The 23,586-nt window shown below is 42.5% G+C and overlaps 1 protein-coding gene across 14 annotated transcripts in view; it reads left to right on the plus strand.

The window, feature by feature from the left end:
- LOC123705519 (thyrotroph embryonic factor) overlaps window positions 1–23,586 on the plus strand; it is a 136,356-nt gene that overhangs the window by 100,420 nt on the left and 12,350 nt on the right. For 5 of the 14 annotated variants that reach the window (XM_045654320.1, XM_045654324.1, XM_045654326.1 and 2 more), the window contains exons 1-4: window positions 10,441–10,685; window positions 20,809–20,945; window positions 21,325–21,532; window positions 22,023–22,126. In XM_045654320.1, coding sequence (XP_045510276.1) covers window positions 10,517–10,685; window positions 20,809–20,945; window positions 21,325–21,532; window positions 22,023–22,126 — 618 coding nt within the window. In that variant the 5' untranslated portion in view covers window positions 10,441–10,516. Of the gene's footprint in view, window positions 1–10,440; window positions 10,686–20,808; window positions 20,946–21,324; window positions 21,533–22,022; window positions 22,136–23,586 lie in introns of those variants that run through there. The other 9 variants (XM_045654318.1, XM_045654323.1, XM_045654327.1 and 6 more) reach the window with 5 other exon arrangements.

Below are 23,586 nucleotides of genomic sequence, written 5' to 3' on the forward strand. Positions count from 1 at the left end.
TAACTCTAATTCAATTTGGGCATGGATTCCCCGTCGCTTCACTTATTTTCTTGGACTTAAGGTCCAATTTTGATTAATTAATTAATCTTCAAAGTACTCACTGTTTCACTTCACTCACTACTTGGTAGTCCTTCTCCCTCGCACCTGTACTCCGGAGTCGGTTGACGTCACGGATGTTCCCTCTCGCTCGCTCCACTGGCCGCTGACGTCCCGGGTGTCCTCCCTCTCGCTCGCTCCGCTGCCCGCTGACGTCACGGATGTCCTCCCTCTCGCTCGCTCCGCTGCCCGCTGACGTCACGGATGTTCTCCCTCTCGCTCGCTCCGCTGGCCGCTGACGTCACGGTTGTTCTCCCTCTCGCTCGCTCCGCTGCCCGCTGACGTCACGGATGTTCTCCCTCTCGCTCGCTCCGCTGGCCGCTGACGTCACGGTTGTTCTCCCTCTCGCTCGCTCCGCTTGCCGCTGACGTCACGAATGTCTCCCTCTCGCTCGCTCCACTGGCCGCTGTCGTCACGGATGGCACCTCTCGCTCGCTCCGCAGGCCGTTGACGTCACGGATGTTGTACCTCTCACTCGCTCCGATGGCCGCTGAAGTCCCGGTTGCTTCTCTCTCGCTCCCTCCAATGGCTGCTGACGTCCCGGTTGCTCTTCCTCTCGCTCCCACCAGTAGCCGCTGACGTCACCACCTGGTCTCCAGTATCCGGCTCGAAGGACCAAATTTATGTACCACCAGCAATGTAGTACATACTAGCCAGAGTCGGAAATAAAACACTCAAAAACGCTCTGACCGTATATTTGAGAGGGTTGCGGAACTCTCTCGCGGGGTCATCCACGCAGGCCTTCACAGGCCTCGGGGTAACTGTTCGGGGCGACGGCCCCTTTCAGTGGTGGCAACGCCGCCTGCAACTACAGGCGGGGCACTGGGTGGGACCTAATGGTCCGAGGTGTCGTGTCCGGGAGGTGTCCTGCTGCAGTGCGATCGAGCCCGCGTGGTATCGCGGGCGATCTGCTAGCTGCTGCAGGGAGGAATGTCCGTGGGTGAAGCCACCCGCCACTTAGCGAGGTCGAGCCCGCCGGCAAAGTGCCGGGGGGCGCCCATCAGCCAGCGGCGAGGAAGCGGTCGTGTCCTAGGAGACTAGGTCACGTGGTAGGCCTCTTATGTCCGGCGGTCTCCGATGGTATGGCGCGATACCCTGCAAATGCTGGGATCGCGCTCCGTCGGCGCGCGCGAACATAGAGGAACTCAGGCGACGAACGAAGTCGTCCAGGCTCTCCATGCGCAGGTCCCTGGAGATGACCTGATTCCGTACGAAGCGTGGTGCTCCGGAGATGGTGCGGAGCGCTAGCGACTGCTGCGCTCGCAGCGACTTGCGGTCCGTCTCGCTGGTCAGCGCGAACCACGCAGGGGCCGCATAGGTACCATTTTGCTTATATCTAGTTACAAAAGAATAACACAAGCGCGATTCAAAAACACAGCTTCTACAACTAGCGTCATCTAGTATCAAATGATGGAACTAAACCATACTAAAACTTATACTATTAAACCAACGGTTTAGACACTTACTTACATTTTTTTTTACTGATTAATTTCAATTACCTACCTAATTATTTAAGAACAGATTAACAAATTCTAGTAATGATTATTGTTAAAAGATATTCTAGCTAAGTCGAGCTGGGCGGCGAATTTACAAAACCTGGCTTTGTAAATTCGCAGCCGGGCGTGCTGCTACTTACTAGTTAGTAATAAAAATACGCTCGCTGAATATTATAATATGGATATAATCGTAATCGAATGACTCGGTTAATACCTAATTAAATATTACTCCCACAAGCATAGTAGGTATTAATTTGCATTTCGTTAATGCGCACTGGGCACATCATTCTTTAATAATTATATAATTGATTCAATTATGTAATCTCTTATTCGAAGTCGGACATAGAACATTAAACACTTAGAACAATAATATAAAGAAAATTACATTTATTACGGGAGGGATGGCTGATCAGAGAGAATGTGATGCGTTATGCGTAGCGCGCTATGATGTGCGTGCAGGTCGGCGCGGGCGTCCGGCAGCGCGCCATCGCCCGCGCCGGCCGGCCACAGCGCGCGCGCGTCTGGTGACTTTGACTTTGAAACAGCTGCAAGCGCGACCGTGAATGCGTGGTCATAACGGATGGGCGCTCCTCGGCCGCGCAGCCTTGGGCCGGAGCGTTGACGGCGTCGCGGTCGCCTCTAACCGGTATATTGTGTGCTATATTACGCTTAGACCCTGATCTCTTCGCTCCTTCCGACTCGCTGCGAATACGATTATTTACATTTACGGCAGGCGGCAGCGCGACACGTGATCGGGATGTTATTGTGGATTACGCAAATTCCCGATTTTGCGGTGTCGGCCTAAAATTGAATTTGAATAATGAGATACAGATATTATCCGTTCTCTGAATTTCGTAACTATGGCAACACTAGTGAGCGAACAGCTTTTTTTTGTTTCTACGATAAGCGAACGGGAATGCCGATTATCTTATATATAAAAATTAATCGCAAAATGTGTTGGTAAGCGCATAACTCGAGAACGGCTGAATCGATTTCGATAATTTTTTTTTATTATATTCCTTGAAGTACGAGGATGGTTCTTATGTAGAGAAAACGTAAGAAATAAAAAAATTCTGTCTGAAGTTAATGCCGGAACTTACGAAAAAAATTATAATCTCTCGCTGATTTATACCGACATGATTCATTCGGTGTCGACTGTTGGATAAGGAGTCCTGCTCGATCCGGGACGTTAGGGTCGGCAGACGTGTGCCGCAGGAGGCGCGCGGAGCGCGGGCGCGGGGCCGCACGTGGCAGGCGCCGTGCACGTTGCGGGCAAGCGTGCCGCGCGCCGCACGCTCGCCGCCACGTGCCCTGCTCGCATCTCCGCAATCCCGCCTCGTACCGCTCCGGGATCGGTCGTGTCGACGTCCACCGTCACGATTGAGCTCGCCACGGAAGCGCGCCCGAGATGCTGGCCTTCGCGCCGCCTCGACCGGCACGGCTACATCGACATGGGCATCGACTCCATGGGCCCGCCGCCTCTGCAGCCCTTCGCGTCGCAGGAGCGCTGCTTCCTCACGCCGCCCGCCCCGGCGCAGTCCTGCCGCCACGGCGCTAGCCGCTCTTCAGGTACATACGCCGACCCTCGCCTGTGGCTCGTCTGGGCCTGTCAGCCGCCACCGAACTCTCCCACTTGATATTTAAGCGAAATCTAGTATTCGTACTCCTGTTTTGTGCACCATGGACCACGTGGTATCATTCGGATATTACGTTTGTTTACGTCTACGTAACACATGTAATAACCAATTTTTCAAACAATCTAAAAGACCTAAAACCTCATCTTCTCGTCTAAATAAATTTTATGAAACTAAACATAAGAATAATATGTAAGTACTATAATAGGTTAAGTAAATTAAAATAATAAGATTGTCAGTATGCACTATGCATTGCAAATTCGTTATCTATAAACCTGTTTCAAATTAATTGAATTGTAAGTTATTTAAAGTGAACAAAAAATAAATAGAATAAAACGTGACGCTCTCCGCCTACTCGTGGCACGTCACTCTCGCGGTAAGGCTTCGTCACATGGCCGCGCGGCGCCCAGCTGGCCCCGCGCGCGCCGCACGCCGCACGCTGCACTCCGCATTACTCATAATCATATAATATACATACGAAATGGTAGGAAAACTTAAGAAAACCGAAATATCTAAGAATCTCAAGCTCGACAATTCGACATGTCCGTCTGCCAACCCATACTTGGCCAGTGTGGTGATCTATGACCTGATGAACCCTCTTCGGAGATCTGTGTGTTTGAGTGAGAGCTATCTACTTACTATATAAAGCGCCTGCACATTACGGCGGCGCTGTGGGGGCTGTGGCGGGCGATAGCAGCGCGTCAGAAGCATATCCCTAATCCCTTCACATTATAAGAACAGCCGCGCCGCAGTTTTGAAGTTTGGCCTTCCATCATTCAATGTATTCCAACGGGAAAATATTTCAATTACCGAGCAGGAATAAACATTAAACAATAAACATAATTCTTTCCAGTTTTTTGGGGTTTTGTTGTTGTAAATGTCTTATCTTGAGTCCCTCAAAAAATCCATCGCCGTTCAGTCATCCTTGATGAATTTTTATATTTTCGAATATTTTTTTTTCATTATGGGAACCTTTCTACGATAAGAGTATCTGCTAATCTATCGATCTTTAGAATTTTTGATTAATCAGGATATCTCCTAAGCTCAGTTATCAGCGAGCAATTTAAAATATCAGTAAGAACGTAGCATTGACTATAATATCGTGAATGATGCTAGTGGATATCCGCATCCCGGTCCGAGGGTCCCTCCCGGCATGCCGAGGGTCCGCTCCCGGCGCTCACGTGCGGCGCCCGCTGCCAGCCGACGCAGTGCCGCGTGCCGCATGTTCTATAGCGCCTTTGAGAAATGCTGCCTGTATATCAGAAATATAACCTTCTTAAAAGACACTGAAACACTGATAGCATCGATGCGTATTTAACGTGAGATTTTAATCACAAAATGCACCAAAATCCTCTGGTTAAAAACCTGACAAAATTTAGAAATACGTCAACTTCAATAAGAATGAGTACTTAAAGATTCAAGATGGTGAAAGCGGACGCCACCACCAACCCTTCCATACTCGCATTATGGATGCTTATTTTCCTTTGTTAAAGCCTAAGGTTAAAGCGAACACTTTCATTAATAATAATTTGTAAAAGTTATCAAGATTCAAAGTGTCTTAGTGTAGTTAGTGTATTATGTGTGGGGCGGATGCATTACGCACATTTTCTAAGTATTAATTGGAAACAATAGGTATCTACCACTGAACAAATAATTTAGCTAAAAATAAAAACAAAAACGGCCAAGTGCGTGTCGGACCACGCATAAAATAGGGTTCCGTAGGACTGATTTGAAGTTTATAAAGACTTTAGAAACTATAGGAGACGGGGGGACACCGTATTAACGACGTAAAACGTAAAACTTATTAAAAAAATGTTGTACCTACTAAAACTCTACATGACGTGTTGGGAGTTGGCCTTAAAAAGGGGTAATACTATTTATTTTTGTACTTTTAAAAATTGAGATCGGTTCACAAACGTAGTAGCTATTGTGCTGTGCCAGACTGGGACAGACAGACGGACGGACTGACGAACTGAACGATCTTATAAGGGTACCTTGTCGGACTACGGAACCAAAAAAAATATCATAATGTGGTCTCGAAACAATCTAAATAATTATTATAATAATATAAGTACATAGTAGTAAGTAGATTCGAGCTAAGTTACTCCGGCGGTCTCTTGCCTGAGTGAGCTGCCGAGTGCCACATCACCGGTCTGATCTGTGAACTTGTACTGTAGAAGCTCTCTCCCTATTGTCCATGCAATATGCATCCGTTGCATGTATCTACGAGCCGACACCCATGTGAGCAATACCGTGGAAATTGAAATATAGAGCTCTAAATGTGGATTTAAATCACAATCGTGGTCAAGGCCACGCCTTAGCGACTTGAATTTTACATCAGCAAGCACGACAACAAGCGGTTTGCGCAAGCTGCGAGGTGCGGTGCGGCGTGGCGCGGCGTGGCGCGGCGTGGCGCGGCGTGGCGCGGTGGGGCGCGGCGTGGCGCGGCGTGGCGCGGCGTGGCGCGGCGTGGCGCGGCGTGGCGCGGTGGGGCGCGGCGTGGCGCGGCGTGGCGCGGCGTGGCGCGGCGTGGCGCGGCGTGGCGCGGCGTGGCGCGGCGTGGCGCGGCGTGGCGCGGCGTGGCGCGGCGTGGCGCGGCGTGGCGCGGTGGGGCGCGGTGGGGCGCGGGCACACGGGCCGGTAACGTGGCTCGGGATAACGTTAAATATTTAAAGGTCCTAACTTTATTACTATTCCGTTCCCGAAGCCCGTGTCCACATTGATCTTGAACGTTAATAAATTTAATGTATGTATCAAAATTTCGGGTGGACTTGTCGATTATTTTCGATGCATTTTTAATAAATATTAAACTGATTTCAAATATTGCATGATAATTATATAAACATCTGCACTATTATTATAAACAAGAAAGATTTTGTTTTCATCGAAGAGGTAGGTAGCAAATTAGTTTTTCACCAATAGAAAGGGGTCGCGGGCGGAGCCAGGACGAGTGGTTAGTAATGTATTAGATTATAAAATTAGGTTCACCAACAAAATATTAATTTGAGATCAATTTAATATACCTACATTTGAATTGACCCTACGTTCGGTATTGTTGATATTCATCGGAACAGTACACGGTCCGGCGGCTGTAATTACCGCATTTTTAAGCAACGGTGAAAGTGGTCGGGTTTTTGAGAAAGGAAAAGTAGTTTATTTTTTGTAGTAAGTGGCTTTAGGCGCACCTCCCCCCCTGCCTCGAAAGTGAGAGCTATTGCAGCTTTCGTGCGCGACTCCGCGCCGCTCGCGCTCGCCTGTTGCGACCTGCCCACTATTCCTATACCTTTGCGTCGAACGCATTTGACTTTACAAACTGTTATAAATTTCGTGATCTAGTTTGCTTTACAGATGTTATGAAATATTTATAGTGCCACATGTTTCGGGGTATTAACCCCGCCACCGACGCACATAAAAGACCAACCTTATCTTTCAATTTCTTAATTTATCATTCATTCTTCATGAACACGATTTTTTTTAACATCATCATAATAAACTCCAGAGTAGATTACTATTTGAAGTATTATGAAGTACATAATGATATCAACTTACGGTTCGAACTTCGAAGAAATAAAATAAAGCAATTTCGGACGAATATCCCTCGTATTACTGGCCAACCAACACCGCACTTAGCCAGCGCGATATGGATTATGGCTTATAGCCTCTAGGAGGACCGTGTCCCAGCAGAGGGAACGTATATAGGCTGATGATGACGATGATCCCCGCTGCTCTAGATCGTGACGCAAAACATTATTACGGAAACGGCACATTCAAGAACTAATATGTAATATGCATGAAATGTTTACCCCCAACACGCACTTTCCAGGGTGGTAGAAGCATGCTAGTCTAAACCTTCATATTATTATGATGACGTCTCATTTGGACTCATGATATTAGTTGGTTATCATTTTTTTACGCGTTTGAGCATCGATAACACATGTATTCATTTGAGCACTAAATATTTTAAATATATTATAGATAATATTTTCAATCTAAACTAGTGGTTTCCGATTTTTATGAGACCATTCACCAATCTATTTAGGATTTACATACATCTCTTCTTCTTTATAAATTTATATTTATAAAGCATTTGAATGCCATAAAACCAAAAAAATCTATTTCAACAAAAAAGGCCGTGTTCCATCGTTACAATATTGCATTCACTGAAAAGTGTTTCATATTGGTTGAGATGGTTGTTAATCATCTCAATTGATGGCGCGCGGTGTGTCCCTTCAGACACATAAAACTGAAACAATAGAATAAATTCGATCGCTCTGGCGGGTCACGAGTGGCCGAGTTGTTCAGGCATCCGCCCCGGAATGGCGCGAAAGGATGCGGGTTCGAGTCCCGCCTCGTGATCGAATTTTTTCTATTCTTTATAAATTTATATCTCTTCAACTATCCAGCAAAATCATGTCTATCCTTCAAAGGAAAATATATTTATTATATTTTCGCGACATAATATTTGTATTTAATACATATTTCCTTAGCATATTTCACTCCATTTAATATTTCTGCACCTTCTTCATTTTTTTTTTCTTTTATTAATTATGTGTTTGTGCCCAGAATATTATAATCAATTTATTCATTATATCTTAGCATTATATGTATTCGTTTAAAATAAAATCATGTTAAAAAAGGCGAAAGATTTTGCAATCAATGATGTGTCGCAAAACAAAAAGAGGTTTGACTTGTGCCGTTTTTGATTCAGTAGTATGACTGCGATTAGCTAACGCTTGCAGCTGCAGCGCCTCGTTTCATTACTTTACTGAAATTGCAGGTTCATTGATACCAGTTTTGTAAATGATTTGTAATTGCCTCAATATTTATTATTTCACTTAGTACACGTACTTCGGCAATATGAAAATGTTAAGTGAAAAGCGTAAAAAATGAACATAACATTATCTACAGCCAAATGGCAGATATAAATATTGTCTAGTCGGATATTCGGTCGGCGGTTCAAGGCCGACTCCGATACGACGGGTTATCATCATAACAATATTATGTATCGGCTCATTGAGTTCTTATACTTAACTAGGAAGTGAGATGAAATCACACAAGTTACTTAATAAGAAGTATAACAATGTTATGTTACTCGTAACTAAAGCCACTTTTGAGATACAAAATTGCAGAACGAGGAACGGTTCACGGTTTTCAGAAACATCCTACTTATTATCACAGTCGTCCGGGGCGCCGCGGCCGGGGCGCCAGAGCGCGGGGCCACGAGGGTGACATGCGGGCCGCGGGGGCGTCGCATCGTAGGTGATGACGCGGTGCAAGTTGACAATGAGCGAGGATTCAGCTGGCGAGGGTCGCACCGCTCTGTTTGTAAACAAATGGGTTACATAAGCGCACGCGCCGCTCGCCAGCGCCAGCTCTACGAGAGCTCGTATGACGTATTTACAGCTGGCTCGCTTTATCTAAATCATATTATGTTGATTCGATCGTTATAAAGACTGAGCGCTGATTTATATTCATATATATTTTTTTTATTCATACATTAGTTTTCTTATACATGCATAGTACCTACATACCTATAATATGAAAATCGCTCAGTTAACCTTACCCCACTAGGGGACATGGGACTTCGCTAAATAATGTTTCACATTTCATAAACGTTTTCGTCAAATTGTCTAGCATCCCGTCCATTTCTCCAAAACCATGTCTCATTTCGAGACGGTCCATATCGAAGTAGGGAATGCTCAAGACGCGGGTTTCCGAAGTGTAATCACAGGTTATAGCAGTTTGTCGGTAATGTTTACAATGAATTGTTTGGGTTTAGAACGATGTTTAGAAAAAGAGCAGCGCGACTGAGTCACCAGGCCATCTGGGCGACAACAACACCATTGTTCTTTGCATCGCCCGCGCACCTGCCGCCGACCACCTGTGCCACGACCTGATTGTGACGCCGCACATTCCAGGAGACAGACTCTAGAGCTCTGAAAATCCAAGACGCATACGGTGAGAAGAAAGCGAACTACTGTCTTCGTAACAGTTTCCTTAAATCTCCTTCGAATATTTGGAGATAAGCTTCACAGCGACCGACGCGGACGGCGACGTTCACGAGGCTTCCCTCTCCCAGCTCTAGCGTGCGGCGTGCCGCTCGTTGCGTGCCAATCCTCAATTTTATCGTGGCCGTCGATGATAATAAGGAAACACATAACTTCATAGAAATAATTTCTCAATTTTATTTAATTAAAATATTTCATCTCAAAAATCAAAGGTTATTTGAGTCGTATTGGGCAAAAATAAAGGTTCTTGTAAAAAATTCTAAATGAAGTGCAAATTTACTATAGTGCAAATTCACAATCTAAAAAATAATAATAGGTAGCTAACGGAGAAATTATTTTATTTAATTACTAGCTGAGCCCCGCGGTTTCACCCGCGTGGCCCAGCTCCTGTTAGTCTTAGCGTAATGATATATAGCCTATAGCCTTCCTCGATATTAATGAACTTTCTAACACCGAAAGAATTTTTCAAATCGGACCAGTAGTTCCCGAGATTAGCGCGTTCAAACAAACAAACAAACTCTTCAGCTTTATAATATTAGTATTTAGTATAGATAATTATTATGTCACCCAATAGCTTCGTTATTTAAGCATACCTTGAGATTGGATGGACTTCGAAAGTACTTATTAACATAACGTTACATGAGTTCAATAACAATTTCTGAATACAATATGATAATTAATGACCTAAACGTTAATGCTGAAGATATGAATTATTGTTTATAAAGATGCGAAACGGAGAGGCGCTCGGCCGTTCAGAAGATTTCAACGCGTGTGCCCCGGAAGGTCTACTGGGACTGCACTCAGTGACACGTATTTTTGAAAGTTACTATTTTTGAAAATAGCTCTTTCGTTGATTATTATCAACAGGTAAAATTTATATGAGATGACTCTCTGAAATCAATTCAATGAAAAAGTTCTCGGTTGAATTGGGCTATTTTTATGGGACGATAATATGAACACAGCATAAAATATTATGTCCGGTTTGTGTAGTGAAATTGTGGTGATTATTGAAATGAAATCGTTTCGATCGGTCACAGGTCTACGCTTGAATCTCGCTAATTAGTTTCCGCGATGATCCGGCGGCGAGTGGGGCGCGGCGGGGCGAGGAGGGCGCGCGCGCGGTGGGGCGCGGGCGCGGTGGGGCGCAGGGCGCGGCGGGGCGGTGGGGCGACGCGCGCGCGCTGGCCGCGACTCGCGCCCCGCTCGCCGCCGCGCTCGCACGTTCGGCCCGCGCCTGCGCCGCGCGCCTCGCGATGTGTACACACTGACCGCGCTCAGAACGATGGAGTACCAGCCCCAGCCCGTGGCGCCGCTGGGCCCGCCACCGCCGCCGCAGCTGCTGCCGCCACCGCAGCCGCTGCCCTCGCTGCCGCAGCTGCAGCACGCGCACGTCCCGGACGACGACCGCTGGAGCCAGTACCACATTTGGAGGCAACACGTTTTCGTCAACGGTCAGTGGCGCGCCCGCTCGCACACTTTCCTCCTCCCGGGGAAAGTGCGCGACCGTCCGGGAAATTCATTTTTCGTCGTTGTGAGAGATGGTATCGGGACGAACGTCGTCGTCGAGACGCGAAGGTCGCGGCGACCCGTGCACCGCGTGTAGTGACGCCGGAGGGTGATGACGGCGGCGCAAGATCTGCGCTCGCGTGAACCAATTAGGCGGAGGATGAGCAGCGCCGAGCTGCGGTCACGTGGCCCAAACGCGATTAGCTTCGTCGGAGGAAGCCCTACGGCACGCCGCTCAGCCGCCTGAGCGCTGGCTCGTTGGATCACTGGGTCAAAGTACCTATGTAAACGAGCGTTTTGTTCCTAACACCCTCCGACTCACCTCGCCGCCGCCCTCACTCGAGGTCTTCTGTGAGTAACCAACTTTTACCCTGTCTAGGTAATCTGGGCCTCGACTTAAAACAAATTCCGATTTCCGAGATGGAATTATTCGTACGTAATTGTACAAAACATTTTTTTTTTTTTGTTAAATTACTAGTATTTCACTACGTTTCGTTACAGTCTAAAATAAAAACGTGTAATAACAATATAGTCTAGTAGATTAAAATAAGTCATGTTAAATATTCATTAGCGGTCGCTAAAATGATCACGAAGAATGTGTAGCAGAAATTAGAAAACGAAGCAAGGGTTATAGGGTAGCAAAGATAAAGATGTATATAATAGGTATCTAGTCGCGACAAGCTACGTACGGCTCTTTCAGGGCTTTTTTTTTGGGCTATAGACGATGTCGCTAGTCGCTCAAATTACTTTAACTGAATGAAAAACTTTCATTGCTAAAATCATGAATGTCTTGATTACCATAATTGCCTGTAATTAATAATTATTTATAAATAAAAATTAAAAATGTCTAAAGCTTCGGTGTTTAGAGATACATAGGTATTATTTACGATTTGAATTCAATAAGGAAAACTCAAAAGTATCGATAAAACGTATTTAGGTGTGTACTTATATTTGAAGTACTTATCTAAATTTTTGTTGTTTTTTAGAATCTATTTCGAATATTGTGTGCAAATTGTCCTTTTAATTTTGTAAGAAGTTAAGCGACACGTTCAATACAGAGAATTGTTTTTTTTTTAGGAACATCATGTAAAGTAAAACCCATTGTTGTTATAAAAATAACATTTAAAGTAAGAACTAGGTCATTAGGTTATACTTGCTCCGGTTGAGACGTTAGGTCGATGGAACTGCATTAAAGATATTATCAGCATTGTGTTACTGCTACCAAATTTGGGAAACAAAAAATAAAGGCGATAAAGCCAGAGGCTTTTAAGAAACCTTTTCTTAAACGTTTCTTATTTCGATCAATCCGAGCGTGGCCGTCAACTTTCACTCCGAATATTTGGGAAAAAGTAACGACCTTTTCGCAACTTTCTCTGCTCGTGCCCCCCTCGCCCCCGCGCCCTCGCGCCCCCGCGCCCCGCTCGAGCACGTGCTTTCTTCCGCATGCGCAGACACTTTTACTTTTAACTTGATAATGCGCTATCGAGATGAAAAGTACAGATTTAGTTCTAAATAACTATTAGTAATTCATGGAATGAACCCACTAATAATTTTATTGGTGTCATTAGTAGATAGTGATAAAACGAATATCTGTAAAATTTTTATTTTTCTAAAACCTTTAAGAATTAACTACAACTCAGCTGAGTTGTAGTTTTAATTTATAATAACATTTTTTTTTCGAACCTTGAAATCGTGAGGAACGCGTATTATTGGTTACATTTTAGAACAGGTCGATAAATGTAACACTAACACATATGTTTCGATAAATGTACAATGTCACTATGGCGCGATAAGGGGTCAGGTCAGCGCGGAAAATTTGTACGCATCGATAAATTGCTACTTAAATAGCAGTGAATTAAAGGTCGCCTGATGCCTCGCGTGCTCGTGCCCGCGCTTGCCCCATCCTCGCATTTCGGCATTAAACAACACCAAATTATTTCATGTTGCTTTGTGTCAACACAACTACAGTCTAGAATCACAATAAATAATAATACAATAAATTGAATGTCGAGCGTGTATCCCTACTCCCTAGAGCAGCGATCTGGCGCTCGATATAGGTAATATCGCGCCCGCTACTTTCTTTCTGCCTCCATACCAACTGTTTACCTTTTCGGCACGATCCACTTTCGATTCGATACAAAGCCCTCGGGATATTATTTTAATTAAGCTCTCCCAGCATATTTTAATAACGACGTAACAAACACTTTCGACAAACGAGTTACAGGCCACATTATCACATATAACTGAGATTGTGCCGGTGGGAGGGGGCCGAGTGCGTTGTGCGGTACGCCATCGGCACCGAGAGTAAAAGTATCTTCCGCTAAGGCTTCCGCATCGCGCGCCCTCCCCGCGCCCCAGCGCCCTAGCGGCCCGCACGCCGCGCCCCTCCGCGCCCGCGCCCGCGACTACATCTTCCGACTTTTACTTTTCCGATGACGTAGCAGCGTTTGCGCAGCTTCGATGTACCGAGTACCGACAGCACAGGCGGTAACTTAAAGATCGGCTAATCTAACGAATCTTGTCTTTACACTTGACCCATTGAATATTCTTAACTACCGCATGCCCGTGGGTAAATAACGTGATAAGCACTACTTCCTAATACAAAAGTTTGTGTGGATGTTGGAATCAATTTGGCATCGTTTGAACAGTTGTTTAATTTTACTACTTATATTCATAAATTAGAATTAATCCAGTCAACAGATGTCGCCATGTCCATTGTAATTTGTAAGAATGGTTTAGTCTTAACCGATAATTATTGTGACTGTTTAATAATAATTTGCGATTAAATTAATTTATGACTATAAACGGAGACGTAACCTATCCTATCTTTCAAGTTACATCGAACTGCACGAGGGGTGCGAATCGAATTTAAAATCGGTTCAGTAGTATTGGAGTCCATCGCGAACAAACAAAGTGATACGTTCTTTTCACATATAAACATATTATGGTGCATCATTATTTAGTTATCTAATAATTTTATTTTTTCATGAATACTTTATGTAAAAAGTAAGTTTTAAATAAATGCGATGTTTCATATCTTGATAATCGTAAAATAACTTGCAAGTTTCCAATGTAAAATTTATATGCATAGGGAAATTATCGAGTGCCAATGTTCAGACAACCTTGACCCTTACACAATGACGGATGAACGTCAGGTGATGGACAACCTAAAACTTAACTAGGTATCTTGTGTCTGCACGCCGCGGCCGCCTCGTTGGGCGCGCCGTCCCGCGCTGCGCGCGCCGTGCCGCTCCGTGCCGCGCGCGCGCGATGCGCCACTGCCCCCGTGCGCCGCTGCGCGCACGCGGTTCGTGCTGCCGGACGTATTACTTCCTAATAACTTCAATATACTTAACTTTTTTGTGATAGTGGATTAGTCAGTCAATGGAGCATTTGAACATTGAAAGTATAATAAATAGACACGTTCATAATAATAATGTAACTAAGTAGCTATTGCTCTACACATGTACAATACATGCATCCGGCATTTGACGCTTATTTTAAACCTTAAAGTTATGTACCTTACACTTTTTATGTAAAATTCAAATGAATGCCAAACAGTGTTCACACTTTCCCGTTCACTTTCGCTAAATTCGCACGTTAACGAAAATGATCGTGCGTCGCCGGAAAACGGCTTTCTCCGTTGCGCAACCACAACTTTACTTCCCGGTTATTCCCCCGCGCCCCCACACCCTCGCGCTTCAAGCCCCCGCGCCCCCACAACTAGCGCCCCCGCGGCTTTGCGCCCTCCTCGTCCTCACCTATTTATACTGAACAGGAACCAAGCTCGTTGCGCAATACAGCTATGATCTATCGATGCCTCCGGCATACCAATGACATGTGTCACCTGTGATCAACTTGCCAATGACCTATTGATATCTCTTACTACCTTTGTCATGATGAAATTAGCAACAGCGATATTTTATGAAGAAACATTTTGCACAGAGCGTTTGGGCAAATTTTGATCACAAATAAAACAAAACAAAGAATGTCACAGGTGGCCGAAAGTTGAGGTCGTTTTTAGTGAGAGAACTCGGGGGCGGGCACTTTCTAATGCGCCACAAGAAAGTGAGAGTGCCACGTCACCGCCCCGCGCCCTCGGCCCGCGCAACTTATTTGGACAACACTTTCTCCGATTCGGCACCTCGCTAAACCACTTCACTGAAAGCGGTGCACGTTTTTATATGTTAATGTCAATATCTTCGTAATAGAACTTGACACCCTTCGTCCATTGACTAACGAAGCGATAATGTCATACCATTTTTTGCATTCAAAACAAAAGGCTTGTGCTATAAAGATCTTTTGGTTCTTGGATGACACTGTCAGGGGGCCGTGGATTTGAAACAAGATTTCTGATGCATATTCATGATTCGTAAACCTTCCGATCAAAATTTGCTGTCTAAAATTCGTATGGTTACTACATACAATTAAAACTTTTCTAATTAAATAAGCTAATCGTCGCGTCAAATTGGCCAACATTGCCCACTTTTTATGAATAATTTCAATTTCCGCAAAAAAAATCTATGGCAACGTTAGTATGTATTTTCTGTTAGCATAATATGTTTTTCTTAGATCGTGTGCATATATTGCTGTAGAAAATTTCATTATTCTTAAACATTTTATTCATTTTTTGTCTGTTTTTGAGGTCAGGTAAAGTTATCTGCACTTGTTGCCAACATTGCCCACGTCGATTTTTGACGTAAATATGACCCAGCCAGATTATATTAAAGTCCAATTCAAAAATATTAGTAAAGATGTCGTTTACTTTAAAATCAAAGCAGTATCATGAAAGGTTCCTGACTTTAGTGGCTGGGCAAAGTAACCCAGGTATTTTTTCTATTTTTCATACAATCGCATTTCGCTTTTCCAAAAAGCCTAGGGTTGGTACATCTCAGTAAAATGAGCATGACTTCCGATTTCTTTTACTGTAAATATTTCGTAGTAGGATTATGTTGTAAGCAATAAAAAGATAAAAAAAAGCCAAACAGAATATTGTTCGGTGACTATTTAATAAAAATAAACATATTTTTACATTTAAGTTGTGCTTAAAATTCAGCGATTTAACTTTATTTATCATGGTTCTTTCCCGGATACCAAATTAAGCTTATTTTCCCGAAATTAACCGAATAGAATTAATATTATTAACTATCAAATAATGTGGTATGTAATATGAAATATGCCAACCCTAAGCTTTTTTTGATAATGGGCAATTTGTTGTCAAATATAGATAGCTACATTATTGGGTAATTTTGCCCACCATTGTAACTTTTGTTTAAAACAACCTTCAGTGGTAATCATAACATTAAAATAGTCTTCAAACGTTATTTTATAACATATTATGATTAAAAAATGTTGTGTGGTTTTATGAAACCACGGTAAAAGTGAAACTTTTTTTCACACTATAGACATTTAACTAAAAATTATCGTATTTGTACGATAATTATCGTACGTATCGTGCGTCACGCGACATGCGCTACACAGACCAAAAAGTTTGAGACGATGTAATAAAAGTTTCACTTTAAAAATACACTGTGTTTTCGCCATCACGCACAAACTATCATTTGAATTTTCACCATTTTTTGCCCGTGAAATCACACATGATATTCGACAAGTTACAAGTTGCTGATTTAATTTAGTGACACACCCAATAGGCAGTGTTGCTTATAACACACATATAACCTATTTTACACCAAATACTATTAATGTTGCCAAAGTATAAAGGTATTTTTGCAATTTAAAAATTTTCTTATAAATTGATTTTCGGGCAAAGATACCCTTGTTGGCCAATTTGACGGTATCGTAATTTTTGGCTAAATAACTAGCATAACAAATAAAAATGACACTGATGTATGTAAAAAAAAAATTAAATGTAAATGATGTAAGTAAGTAATGCTACAAAATAACATTGTGTTTTCTGTGGCATGAACACATTCATGTTATGGATAAATTATGTTCGTAGCACATCAACTTTAAGCTTTCGATTAGCTAATATAAAATAATCTCTGGCCAGTAATCCTTGCTAACGAATGCCTCTCTAGCGAGCTGCATTGTGTGATTGTGTCGCATGTGATGCTAAATAGGTAACTCTTACACATTATTATTATCACTCGAATGGACGCAGTTATCGTCTAACGATGAGGCTTTTTACCTGAAAAATAAAAACGCCATCTACGTATAGGTACATAATTTCATTTATTCATTTATTTATTTCATTATAATAAAATTTACATAGTGTTTACATACAATTACAATTACAATTTATTACAATATACAATTTATATTCATGAAAAGCATAATATAAATACAAAAAAAGGCTACTAAAACAATTAATACAAGCCAATGTTTCCCTAGCTAGGTTACTGGGCAACCTGTGTTTAGGAGAAACAGGTTGCTGCTTGTCTCTAAAATAAATTCACAAAAAACCTCTTAGCAAGTACATACTTAATTATATATTATTAATTATTAATTAAGATAAATGTTAGGCATCGACGTTAGGTGGAAAAGGGGTATTTCCCGAGAACGCATCGGACAAAGGCGCTGGTTGGAGGCGAGCATAGTGCGCGATGTCGTCACGGCGACTTTCTCCGATAAAAGTGAGAGCGGTCGGCCCGGAAGTCGCCGCCGCGGCCCTGCGCTCGCTCTACACTTGCATATAATATAATATTTTCGTTACTATTTCTCTTTTCACATCCTTCCATCGGAACAGCAACGCTTATCATTTGTTGTCCCGTCGTTGACGTTGACCATACCCACATTTTATTTCAATAGTTTTCCGAATCATGTAATCGCCTGCAATAATAGTAATGCAGCGAGCACTGATATGCAGTATGCACGTCGTTTATTTCGTATGAGACTCACGCTCTACTTTATCTCGTTCGATCTCATGGAGCTGGTATTTCGAAGGAAATGTGTGTGCTCATCAATGTAAAGCAGCGAGCTAACGCGGATAACGTAACGTAGCTAATTAGATGTAATAGAATGGAATGTTCTAGAACATAGTGCAAGTGGAAACATCATGTGCAGTGTGCGGTGCGCGGTGATTGTATAAGTGGCGTGCGAGCGTGCCTGCACCGCGCCGCCTCTGCGCCCCACACCGCCACGCCGCCACGCCACCAAGCCACGACGTAACAACTGGGTTACTTCCTGAACTTCCTACAATTCGCGTTTTTCATCAGGAAGCGCCGATTGATCGATATTGCCTTATTACATTACATCACCACTTTTTCTTTACCTTAGATTTCCTGACTTGCCTTATTACGGCCGGAGCCGCCTCGGAAACTTTCTCGTCGTTAACTAAATTAGTGACAGCAAAACGATAGAGCGCGCGATTTATACAGAACATGTCTAGTAGTTCAGGATACATCGCCCATTTTTGCAAGTGACTACTATCAAGCTAATTTTCCGTTTGTAGCTTTATTTTGATGAGACGCCCAATAATTTCGTGTACGAAAGTCTCGATTGTGGAAGCTAACAGAGATAACGAAGATAAAAATTTTTGATTTGATGGTTCTCAAATATTTATTACTAACAGATTTTTTTTGTTCAATCTCAAGATAATTACCTAAATTATTCGAAAAAATATTTGTCCTACAAAATCTATGGTTGGTTCAAAGAGTCCCCCTTTCCAAAGTGTATCGATAACGAGGTCAACATAAATGATTAGATACTAACAAGCTGATTTTTTTGTTTTCACTTAGTTAATGTTTATATAATTCAACAGACATATTGTCCTACAAATTGCGTAATAAATATTTGAGAACCATCAAATCAAAAAATTTTATCCTTGTTATCTCTGTTAGCTACCACAATCGAGAGTTTCGTACACGAAATTATTCGGTGTCTCATCAAAATAAAGCTACAAACGGAAAATCAGCTTGATAGTAGTCACTTGCAAAAATGGGCGATGTATCCTGAACTATAGTTTTCGTATACCGACATATAGTACTACTATGCGACGGTGCTACTTCCTATGCAGCCATTTATATATTCATTTTGGATGCTGCGTTTGCTCGCGGTATTATTATGTATGCATATCAGGGGCTGTATTTTTTTATTTGTATAATAACATAACAGTCATACATGATTTCATATAAAAAAGTTCTAATATTCACTACGACCACGCAATATGTTCTATTAAAAAACAAGCCCCACGCAAATTTATCTTAATCTTAAAATAATAAATAAAGACCAAATTTCATTACAAACTTAGAAAACTAATTAATTTAAATTATACATAGGTTACACATTAGATACATAAAATGATATTTCTTAATTGATTTCTATAACTATTACAAGAACAATGGATACACAACACATATCGATGTCAAATAATTTATCATTAGTATATAATATTTAGCTGCTCTTTTTAAAATGGCATTCTTGGCGTAATTTGTATTACAGGGAGTGACCTCAAATGTGTATCTGCAACGTGAGGAAATTCTGGGAACTCTTAATTTTATTTTTTCCAATAACAAGCCTGAATCAGTTATGCAATGTATGATCTTATAAAAAAACATTTGGTCCAAAAATAGACGACGCTTTTCCAGTAAACTTATATTATTATGTTTTTTTAGAAGTATGTAGTTTCATAATATGATAAAGGTACCTATTTCCAATCCGATATCTTAAACCTTTTAGAAATTTATTTTGAATTTTTTCTATTCGAGTAATGTGGACATTGTAATAAGGGCTCCATACAGTAGATGAAAATTCCAAAATACTGCGAACAAAAGCATAATATAATATTTTATAAGTGGACTGTTGTTTAAATGGTTTAGCGAGACGAAGTATCATTCCTAGTTGCTTATAGGCTAGGCTTTAGAAATTATGTATTCCAATTTCCATGTGTAAATTAAAGCGTAGTTATATATCGAGAATAACTCCTAGATCTCTTACTTCGTGACGCCACTTATTCCCAGTCAGTTTACGCCGTGAATTGAACGGACTGGCAAATTCATGTCATTCATTTCACATAGGTCGTCATAGACTATTATTTACATTTGGGGTATTAAGGGGATACTCCCCTCGTAGCACTCTTAAACAATTGCAAAGATAAAATTAAGGCTGGTACACAAATATAATAATCAGTCCTCTCAAGAGTTATCCTCAGGGAACAGTGTAGCATCTCGAATAATATTCACACATAGTTGTATGGTGGTCATGAGATGGCACGCGAAGGCTGCGCGCGGCGCGGGCGGTGCGGTGCGCGGGGCGTGCGTGGCGCGCCTCGTGACCGCTCCCCGCGCGCACTCGCTCTCCGGACACGTGCTGATCTCGCCTTAGCGAGAACCTATTATTTATGACAATCATCTATTTACGACATAGAAAATAATGTTCGGAATGAATCTCTGCATTTACTTTAATTTATCACTTCGTAGTTAGTATGATTTTAAATTATCAAATACTAGCTTACCGCCCGCGGCTTCGCCCGCTTTGTCTAAAACCTAATAAATTATATACTAAAACCTTCCTCTTGAATCACTCTATCTATTAAAAAAAACCGCATCAAAATCCGTTGCGTAGTTTTAAAGATTAAAGCATACAAAGGGACATAGGGACAGAGAAAGCGACTTTGTTTTATACTATGTAGTGATATTCTTTTCTAATAAAATCTATTTAAAAAAAGAAAAATAATGACAATCTCAGATATTTTTGATAAAATGTTCAATAAAAGGCGAGGCGAAACCTTCGAGATTTCGGGTAGTTGTCGTTTTGGCTCTAGCCGCTCGTGTGGTGTGCGTACACTCGCGTCCTGATTTAATAAATATTTAAGCTACCTTAATTTGGCAGTCGATGCTTTCTTTGCGTTATTAATATACTATATTGTAAATTGACTTTTGTTCATTTGATTGTCTGTATGTAATTGCCGTTGCGACGAAATGTTTATATGTGGTATCTGAGCTGTGCGATTGTACTTCTGCGCGTAGCTAGCATATTGCAATGTGTGGACGGTGATGTAGCTCCGACCGACAACTGCACGACGGGCGCGCGCCGGGCCGCCGGGCCGCCAGGCCGCGCGGTTGTCGGGCCGGGGCTCCAATGACCGGGCTGATGCCCTTGTTGTTGCAGGCAAGTCGGTGAACAGTAAGGATGTGCTCGAAGACAAGAAAGATGACAACGAGCTGTGGGAGGCGCAGGCTGCCTTCCTCGGCCCCAACCTGTGGGACAAGACGCTACCCTATGATCCAGATCTCAAGGTACAAGAAGTCAGTAATCGCCACTTTATTACCTACTGCGTGTTGCGTGTCGTGTGTGTCTCTTAGCTTAGCCCGCACTAGGTAATGAGTCGCGCTCCCGGCTCCTCTCCGCCTCTCCGGCTCTCCGCCCTTCGAAACTCCTTCGCTTACCATTCCGCTTCGCCGATTCTTTTTGTTATTTTATTTTAATTTAGTGAACGTGTATGTATTCGATTCATATATATGTGTCATTGTTAGCATCGTAAGGCAGTGCGAAATTCTCAAAATGTCAGCGAGGTTTGCGAATGATTTATTTAAAAACGCATTGCGGCGCGTCGAACGCCGCGGCCGGTTCGAGCGCGAACCGGGCGCGGCGGGCCGGCCGGTTTGACGTAGCATGGTGTTGCAGTACGTGGACCTAGACGAGTTCCTGTCGGAGAATGGCATGCCGGGCGAGGGCCTCGGCGGCGGGCACCTGGGCGGCTCCGCGTTCGGCCCGGCCGCCGGGTTGGCGCTGGGCCTGCAGGCGCCCGTCACCAAGCGGGAGCGCTCGCCTTCGCCGTCCGACTGCATGAGCCCGGACACCATCAACCCGCCGCTATCTCCCGCCGACTCCAGTACGTATGCCCGCCCGTTTACCATTACGTGAATAACTATTCCATATACTTTGAAATTATATATTCTAATACTGTTAATATTTGTCATTATTTTTTCAGTAAAATAATTATTTTATTTATAAGAAACTTTCTTGCCCTTTGTTGTAAATTAATTTAACTCTCTAACTATTATAATCTACTAGCTTACCGCCCGCGGCTTCGCCCGCTTTGTCTAAAACCTAATAAATTATATACAAAAACCTTCCTCTTCAATCACTCTATCTATTAAAAAAAAACCGCATTAAAATCCGTTGCATAGTTTTAAAGATTTAAGCATACAAAGGGACATAGGGACAGAGAAAGCGACTTTGTTTTATACTATGTAGTGATGAAGGTGAAGCCTCTTTAGCGCTCATACCTTTTGCTTTCGTTTAGACATATTTTGTCTGTTGGAATTGTAAATATATTTGAGTGTCGGTCTTAACAAAATAAATGTTAAATGTTCTTTCAGCATTCTCAATGGCGTCGTCGGGACGTGACTTCGACCCACGGACGCGTGCCTTCTCCGACGAGGAGCTCAAGCCGCAGCCCATGATCAAGAAGTCGCGGAAACAGGTAAATGATGTTAGTGCGCTGATCATTCCTAGCGGCATGCGACGGCCTGGGGGGCGGCGTCACTCGCGCATACACATCACACACGCCACTACACACCATGCCACGCCACAACACACCATGCCACGCCACAACACACCATGCCACACGTACACCACACCATGAAAGTATGAACTGATTCATTCAAATGCATGTAATTTATGAAGTAGTTAAAATTAAAATAGATATAGATTAATGCGTTATTTCCATCATATTGAGAGTTCCTACTTTACTCTGAAAAAATAAACACACACACTCACACACACACGTACCCACATATGAAATACGTATGTGTGGTCAATGCGGTGTCAGAAACAGAAAATATAAATAATACTAGCTTTCCACCCGCGGCATCGCCCGCGCAGTCAAAGAAAAGCCCGCTTAGTTCCCGTTCCCGTGGAATTTCCGGGATAAAATATCTCTATACCAAATTTCATGCAAATTGGTTCAGTTGTTAAGGCGTGATTGAGTAACAGACAGACAGGCAGAGTTACTTTCGCATTTATAATATTAAATATAGTATGGATTAATATTAAGATAGATGTAATGGTTACAACAATGAGTAGGTACCTACCTATTAAAGAGTTGCTTCCTTCAATATAATTTATATTTTATATATTAGAAATAAGTAATGAAGAATAATCATTTGCCAACGCATTTATAAGTATATCTAAAGAGACCTTGAATATTTTAGTAATTACGTTTAAAATTGATATGTTGTATTAAACGAAAGCGCTTTGATATAATATATTATATCCTTCAGAGTAAAAACCTTAAAAAGATTCTAAATATCATAATAAGACACCCGTGACACACACATACATATGAAACTTTCGGCGACATTGCTTATTAACGCTGAAGACTTACTAACTGGGGTTATTTTAAGTGGAATATAATTATAAATTAGGAAGTAGTAACCAATGTTCTGAGTAGACAGCCGGGCAAGGACCCTACTTATTCTGCTGTCTACTCGACAAGAGCTAAAAAGGGTGTGGTTTGCATGGTTATGAGTTATGACGTATGAATGAACTCATTTGCACAGTATTTCTTCCACCTTATATTGTCTGTGTAGTGGTTCGGTTAGTAAAGCATTTCATCCCAGTCTGTACACCGACACGGCTCATATTAAATAGACCGACTTACTTGGAAATTTGGATAACGGTGATTTAAGTTATGTATTTGAAATGATGCATTTAGCTGTCCCATAAAGTGAAACGAGATTGTAGCCTAATTTCATAGTTATTTAACTCGTAAAAAATATTTTCTAAGAGCATTCTGTGTCTTATCCGATTAAGATATTGCGATTCCAACGGTCGATCAAAATAGTAATAAAACCAATAATCGTGGCTCGTCATAAGATCATTTAATTGTAACGTCTCGTCGAGTTCCACACTCGAGCCCACAGTCCGCGCCACGCCGCGGCC

Source organism: Colias croceus, chromosome Z (genome assembly GCF_905220415.1).
Source record: "Colias croceus chromosome Z, ilColCroc2.1".
NCBI lineage: Eukaryota > Metazoa > Arthropoda > Insecta > Lepidoptera > Pieridae > Colias > Colias croceus.